Genomic DNA, 7,619 nt, shown 5'->3' with positions numbered 1-7,619 from the left:
TAAGGCACACCTGTGCAATACCCATACTGTCTGATCAGCATCTTGATATGCCACACCTGTGAGGTGGGTGGATTATCTCGGCAAAGGAGAATTGCTCACTAACACAGATTTCGAGAGATTTGTGAACAAGATTTGAGAGAAATATGTGTCTTTTGTGAACATAGAGAAAGTCTTAGATCTTTGAGTTCAACTCATCATGAAAGTGTTGCGTTTATAATTTTGTTCAGTGTATCTTGTGGACCTTCAAGGGGGGCCAGCCCCTTAAGTTTGGAGTCTGGACGAAGATATCTAACTGTATAAAGCACACTAGACCAGCTACTACAGTGAAATGCTGCGTACTCACTGATGCAATAGTATTAACAATCTAATAATGTCACTCAAAGGTGCCCTTTTTCTACTGAACAACTACTTTTAGTTTTGATACTTCGAGTACATTTTACTGATAAGACTTTACTAAAATTTTGAATGCAGGAGTTTTAACTTTGATAGCGTACTTTTACATTTCCCTTGGGTACTTTTACTTAAGTACAGGATCTAAATACTTCTTCCACCACTACTGAGCTTTTTCAACAAAAACAACAGCAAGATTTACCGTTGAAACAGCTCCAGAAACACTTGGAGAACTGCTTCACTTGACATGTCAACTCTGTGCCTTGTTTACATTTTCCAGAAAACAATGTTTTACAATAGAGCTAAATTGTTTAATGTAAATCTGGTTCATAATTGATATAAATACCTCAGTCAGTTTGGTGCATTTGTTCAAAGTTTTAAAGACAGAAACTATTTCAACACTATTCCAACAGAATGACGAGAAATGCCAAGTTTCCCTCCATCCTCCGTTAAATTTACAGCATAGAAAGGGAGCTGTAAGCGAAAGCCTATAAATTAACACACGGCTGCACCTGCTTTTGGGTTGCTTTAAGTCCCATTAAAACATCACATGGCAACATTTAGCGTGTGCATCTGATAGAATTGAGTTTAATCTCATCAAATTGTGTAATCCATGAGATGAAATCACCCTAAACATTGCAGGGCTTAACACAGTTAAGGAGGGTCATGGAAGAGTTAAGGCTGTGTACTTTGTACCATTTACCATATTCCTCAACCGTCAGTCTGACAGGAGTACAGAAACACTATTGTTTCAGTCATCTAAATGAGATTCCATGACTGTTGTTGCAGCAGATGAATTATGTATGCGTTGCCGTTTTTGATATGTGATAGACATCGTCTCTTGGGGAATGTAGGACACATACTTATGCATAACAATAGTCTTCAGTTATATTCTCACCAACAAATTGGCCGTTTATTTCTAATGTTCTTTTCTTCATAAAAGAAACTAGAGTCATCTTGTGCTTATTTTATGCAACTGCTGTCGAGAAACCAGGTCCAGATCACACGTTACCAAACAGCGGTTACTGTATTAAAAAATGCAGGACTGTTGCCCCAGTACTTTGACTAATTCTTTATTCTTAAAAACACAAAGTCATATGCCTGTCAGTGACATTGTACAGCTGATAATACCATAGCCTATTTAAATTAACTCTGATAGGCTTGTTTAAATCATGAATTGTTCAACATAAACATTTCTTGATTTTTTGTGTCATGCCTTTCGTCGTTCCAGACAATAATTGACATGTTGGTTTGTTCCCAATAGGCCTGTTGTATTGGTCTGACTCAAAAACCAATCACCGTCTATAAGCTGACTATAAAAAGAGCTTTAAAAACAGGATGCATGATATGGTTTTCCAAAGCTGATTCAAAGCCAATCTGATATATATTCTAAATCGGCCATCACAGATATGGATTCAGTTGGATTCAGTTTTTATGATTTTATTCAATTCCTAATGTGACAGATATATTAAGTGATGTTAAAGTGAGTTAGAGTCTGAAAAAGATCACAAAAATCCATACTCCAACATTTGCCTATATTGGCAGAAAAAAGAACTATTGCTTCTTAAAGCTCATATTGGCATGATAGATCAAATCATGAAACTCCCCTAGACAATAATTATCATATTATGTTATCATTATAAAGAGACATAGTGCAGAGGTACAAACTATAGGCCTATATTCGGTAATATATGGTAGCCTATTGCCAAATACCCAATTATTCACCAACTATGTAAAGATGCCTCTTTATGCTATGTTAGTAGTAAATCTTGAATCCAGCCGCTCTCTGTTTTTTTTTCTCTGTATAACATTATGGTAAAATGATCTCTTTTAAAAATCATGTTTAAATTTAATTTAAACCAATCGGGAATTGTGTTGTTACAACAGTCACATAAATTATAAATCAAAGGAGGAAAAGGTAGGAAGCAAAATATGATTTTAAAAATGTCATAAATAATAAACAAAATCTAGAATTGAATATGCCTACATTTTAAACTGATGTTAGAGACTGAACTAAAAGAGGACTTACTGTGTTAATATGTATAGCCTATACGCTGACCACTACATTAGTAGTAGGCTGTATGCAGTATGAGCCATTTAAAATCATATTAAAGCTCACAAGGCTGTCAATACCTCACAAAAAAACATTTAAGGCCATATAAGAATATTTCATCATGGGAAAGAACACGATCAATGTATGGCAAGACATAAGTAGGTAGGCCTATGCCTTGTTTCTGTCTGGCACAGGAAAGTAGTTCGGCTAAATGTTGCTCATGAAGAATGTTATGTAGGTATTCTGACACTTTTTTTCAGAAACTAAAAACGGTGTCAGTGTTACATCTGCCGGCGTTACATGTTTGTCAGCAGTAACAGAAGTAAAGTAGGCTACTGATCATTTGGAGTAACGGGCCCATCGCCTCTGTGGAGCTGGATCGGGACGCCCCCTCCAGCGGAGGTCGGATCTCCTCTCCGCCGGCGGGGAAACCTGGAAATCCCAGGCCGCGGTGAAGCGGTGCCGCTTGGGGAAAGCTTTGCCTCCGGCGACTGTCGACAAAATGTGCGGTCGCCTCGGCCAAGAACAAGCTTCCGAGGCTCTTTTTTATTGTTTAACATTCTTAAATGCGATGAGAGGATTAATGAAGCGCGTCTGCCGGACCCATATGCCACTTGTGCTTAATTAAAACCGAATGGATAGCCTACTCGGGGGCCCCTGGTCCTCCTGCTGCAGGAAGACTGACTTACTGCTTTCTGCTGACAGTTATTATTGAACCTGTTGAAGCTTTTAATTTGACGCTGAAATAAAAATGATATAGGCCTATATATGATATTTTTCATCTCAGAACTTGTCAATTATAAAATATAAAAGCTCTCATCTTTATGAAGGCAGATTTGACAGTTTTATTAATCATGGGGGGTTCCCCCTATATTGGCCTATTATAGCCAATATGGCTTCCATTAGGCTATATAAAATCAATAATTGTGTTCTTCCTCAACTGTACATCACGTCCCCCGCTGTTTCATGTACATTGTTTTGTAGATTTAGATTTGTCTGAATTATTCTCGTCAGCATTTGGGTCACGATTTTAGTAGGCCTGTGTGCCAAAAGTTTAATGTGGTACAAACATGTTTCCCAGTGTTATCCATAAACATTTATTAAAATCAATTATGTTTTATAGCGTGCACCCTAGACAACAGTCAGTTGTTTGTCGCTCTGTAATGGTGTGTCATTTGGTGCTAATTGGGGGTCAATGGGAAACAAAGCACGCAAAAAGTCACGCCAGCGTTATAAGAAGCCTCACTGACATCTCCTGTCACATCCTAATTAGGCCGATAGCACGGGCCCCCTTCTTCTTCTTCTTCTTCTTCTTCTTCTTCTTTAATCCGTGCATGAGCCCTTGGACTAATCACAATCCCTGCAACAGATGCTTGGATACATTGATTTTGATCGAGATTGTTGTATTACAGCGAATACCAGAGAATGCCGGTTTCGAGGTGAAGGATTTAGGATTTGGATATTAGCCACATATAGGCCTAGATGATCAATGATGTAGTAATTCAGTTTATCTCTTGAAATATCTGATAACTAAAGTTGAAGCAGATTGAAGAAAACTAGGCCTATGTCTAACCACTTGGTTATGTTTTTTCTGAAAACGTGGTACGCCTATTAAAATTGTAGTAACTGTAGTTTATCCACCATGGATCACAAATTGAGTTATTGTTTGAGTCCTTAACCCCCACTCCCGTCTGCTGTTAGCTTTTGTGTAGGCCTATAACCCGTCTTGAAATGCACGTTTGCCTCTGGACTCTTTAGCAGCAGAGCTCATTTCACATTTCTCGTGTGAACTGGCCAGCGGCGCCCTGAGCCAAAGAGCAGCCGTCAATAGAAAATGGTGGATTATCTTCTTTATGAGACGGATTAACATAGCTGTGCCATAATTCACATTCTTCCCCAGACAAAAATCAAGGACCCTTAAGTAGTAGTAGCATATTAGAAATAGACTGTAAAAGAGGGAAAATTATAATAACATTTGATAATTGACCTTTACTGACACGTTTAATGTGAGATTTATGGCAAACCAAAAAGTGTCACATCTAAATTAACAAGTGTATAGGCTATAAATTAAAGGGGGTTCCCTCCTCAGGCTTGTTGATGCGGTGTGGTATGCTGTGTGCAGAAACAGGCGATAAAAACTGGAATGAACACAGAAGCTTTCGATGGATTCACACATGCAGGCAGTGTTGGGTCAGGTCAAGTGGTTTTTATTGTTATTTAGTGTGTTTGTGGCTTTCTTGCCGCACTTCACAGCGCAAATGGACCTTGCTTGCTGTGCTCCATATTCCATTCAACTAAGATGTCCTATTAATAAGTTATCATTTAACACTCCAGACATGGAAATAAATCTATCAAATTCACAGCTGGGTTTGTGGCGCATGTATGGCGCGAAGCAAACTTGCATACAAGTAGAACAAAGAATCACAATTTTAAAAGAAATCTAACACGGGGGGAAATAATTCAAAAACATAACTGACATTTATGAGCACACGCAAACGGACTGATTGTCTCTTATAACTAGTTTTAAACATATTTCTCATAAATTAATAGTGCATCCAGGTTCAGGTCAGAGCTGCTCTCTCTCACTCACACAAAACACAGACACACACACATTCATGCACAACGCTTTGATCAAAGGGGCCCTTCAGCGTGCCAACAAAATAAAAAAAGGAGAGGGGAGTCTTTAAGGAGCTTAGAAGAAAACCTGACCTATTCCTCATACTCAACCAAGTTATGCTTGGATCTTTCGCTCTTTTGATCCTTTTTCCTTTTGGTCAACACATTTGTTCCGTGTCCTTGATCAAAGTTGGGGAAAGTCGGTCTGAATGTTCAATAAATTAACCCAACAAGTGAGACAACCGGCCGGCAGTCCTGCTCTGCTCTGCCCGAGGTAGAAGTTGGGGCCTGTAGCCGTGGAAAAAAAAAACGTCGCACTTGTTGCTACCAGTCTTTGATTTTGATTAGTCTTTAGGCCTATAGTCTGCAGTTTGAGAAAAATGTCCATTTAATTAGCCTATCTCCTCTCACAACACTTGAAATTTCCAAGCTGCTTGGTCCTTGTAATCCAAACAGTCCGCGTTGAAATTGAGCTTCCATGAGGAGGCTGTTTGGTCCTTATAGTCCAGGCAGTCAGCAGCGCCGCTGAAGCCTAGCCCCGCCGCCCCGTACGCCGACGAAGAGAGGGAAGACGCGGGGCCCAGGTGGCTGGAGACCCCGTTGCTGCCCATGGGGCTCATGGCGGAGCCCGCGGCGGATAGCTGGTGATGCATAGGCGAAAGGTAGGAGCCGCAGTCCATCCCGGTGAAGTAGGACGAGGAGCCCGTGTAGCCCTGGTTATAGCCCGACGCCTGGGTGTATGTCATGGGATAAGAGCGCTGCATGCAGGAGGAGGAGGAGGTAGACAGCGGATCGGAGAGCGGGGAGATGGAGGCCGGGCTCCATATAGACACCGGCGCCGCGCTGCTGCTTACAGCCGGGAGCGAGGTGCTCGTGGGCGGCGTGAACTGCCCGCTGGCTCCGCTCTCTGAGCTGACCTCTCTGACCGGAGAGCATTTCTTTTTCACCGGCTTGCTGACAGCCTTGTTCTGCACTCCACTCTGGGTTTGCTGGGCCTGCTGGCGATGTTTGGCTCGTCGGTTTTTGAACCACACCTGAAGGGAAAAGGCGTTTAAATTAATTTCATTTAGCTATAAAAAACAATCCTTTGACTGTTTCCAGAATAAATTTAGCCTAGCCTACTACTAATTGGTAGGGGAAAAATGGTAGGCTATATTGAAAAATTAGTTAAATGTGATCACAAAGCCAAATCAAGAACATAAAAAAGTGTTATTTTTTATAAACTATAGCCTAGGCCTATTCGTAGTTTTCTAAAACTTAGTCAATTTACATCTAAACTTTACTCGGAAAATAAAAAAGTGAGTTACTTAAAGCAAGTTAACTTAAATATCATCGTCTCAATAAGTGACTGTTATCAAGCACTTCTTCAACAATGGGACACTTTGCCCTGAAGTGGCATGACTCCCCTCTCAAGAGACAAATGACCGATTATCGAGCTTAGACAGTGTGGTTGACGTATTTTTTTTTTTGTCGGAGACTCACCTGCACGCGGGATTCAGGCAGGTTGATCTTTAAGGCCACCTCCTCTCTCATGAAAATGTCAGGGTACCGAGTCTTGCCGAACAGATTCTCCAGCACGTCGAGCTGAGCCCGAGTAAAGGTGGTCCTCTCTCTCCTCTGTTTACGAGGGGTTCCTAATAAGAAGAGGGGGAAAAGCAAAGGTTGTGGAAATAAGAATATGAATAAGACATCTTGATCATTTAAAATGACCAACCTATAGCCTATACCAACTTCTGTACCTTGATTGCAGACAACTGTCTGACAATATAACATCAAATATATAGGACTATATTTTATACATGATACTTAAACAAGCTTTAGTCATGAAAATAGATGCACTGGTTATGAAAAAGTAGTCTACTAGTGTCTGGTGTTATGGTGATATTACCTTGGTAATTACCTTGATATCCCATTGAAGGATGCAGCAGGTCCACTCCTGAGGTAGATAAGCTCAGTCCGTTCACCGTGTACGGCGGCTGCTTCAGATAAGACATCATGCTGGCAACCGGAGGAGGGGGAACCAATGAGAAGAAATGCGAAAAATGGGGCAGAAAAGAGTGTTTTAATCCTCTCGCGTCTCCGTTCTGTGTTTCACCTCGTCTCGATCAACCTGAAGCAGGACACGAAACGGGGAGGTTTTATGGTCGTCTAGATTGGTCTGTGTCCGCTGGGTTTTACGCGCAGCCTTTTACGCACCACGGTGGGTTTAAAGAAGTGGGCGTCCTCGGACTCGCAGGGCTCTTAAAGCCGAGTGGAGACCCCCAGCTGGACTGAGGATGCTCTGTCTGGCTGACAGGCGTTTACGCCGCCCCCCCCCCCCCCCCCCCCCCCACCACAACCACACACATTAACTGCTACTATGACCCCGCCCCTTACCACCGCCCCCCCTCCCAAAAACACACTCTTCTTCTAGCACCACCAAAACAAAACATTGTCGTTAAAATGCGCACACTCGTTGGGCCCCAGCCGGGCTCTCAATTAGCATATACCCACAGGTTAGGCGAAGCTAAATAGACAGCTGATTGGGGGGCCATTTGCAGAAACAAAGCCCACTGTTGAC

At 41.7% G+C, this 7,619-nt stretch overlaps 1 protein-coding gene across 2 annotated transcripts; it reads right to left on the bottom strand.

The window, feature by feature from the left end:
- Positions 1-4,639: 4,639 nt before the first annotated feature.
- On the bottom strand, positions 4,640-7,307 carry LOC119909035 (homeobox protein OTX2-like). Of its 2 annotated transcripts, none has more exons than XM_038727064.1 (3): positions 6,948-7,307; positions 6,542-6,693; positions 4,640-6,093 (listed from the first exon to the last, which is right to left on the bottom strand). In XM_038727064.1, exons 1-3 carry the CDS (start codon positions 7,054-7,056, stop codon positions 5,467-5,469), a joined length of 888 nt encoding a protein of 295 aa, XP_038582992.1. In that variant the 5' UTR covers positions 7,057-7,307; the 3' UTR covers positions 4,640-5,466. The 2 variants fall into 2 exon arrangements, with proteins under 2 accessions (XP_038582992.1, XP_038582993.1); XM_038727065.1 differs by having other exon boundaries at positions 6,960-7,307.
- Between the last annotated feature and the right edge of the window lie 312 nt (positions 7,308-7,619).

The sequence above is a fragment of the Micropterus salmoides genome, unplaced genomic scaffold (assembly GCF_014851395.1).
Source record: "Micropterus salmoides isolate LMB-PRFRI ecotype aquatic unplaced genomic scaffold, ASM1485139v1 Ms_hic_scaffold_18, whole genome shotgun sequence".
Taxonomy (NCBI): Eukaryota; Metazoa; Chordata; class Actinopteri; order Centrarchiformes; family Centrarchidae; genus Micropterus; species Micropterus salmoides.
Note: the sequence above shows the minus strand (reverse complement) of the source record. Positions and strands in the feature narration are given on the sequence as shown.

Coding starts and splice junctions, on each gene's coding strand:
- LOC119909035 (XM_038727064.1), bottom strand. CDS start 7,056: ATGATGTCTTATCTGAAGCAGCCGCCGTACACGGTGAACGGACTGAGC. Junction 6,694..6,947: donor ATATCAAGGTAATTACCAAG/GTAATATCACCA, acceptor TCTTCTTATTAG/GAACCCCTCGTAAACAGAGG. Junction 6,094..6,541: donor TGCCTGAATCCCGCGTGCAG/GTGAGTCTCCGA, acceptor TTTTCCCTTCAG/GTGTGGTTCAAAAACCGACG.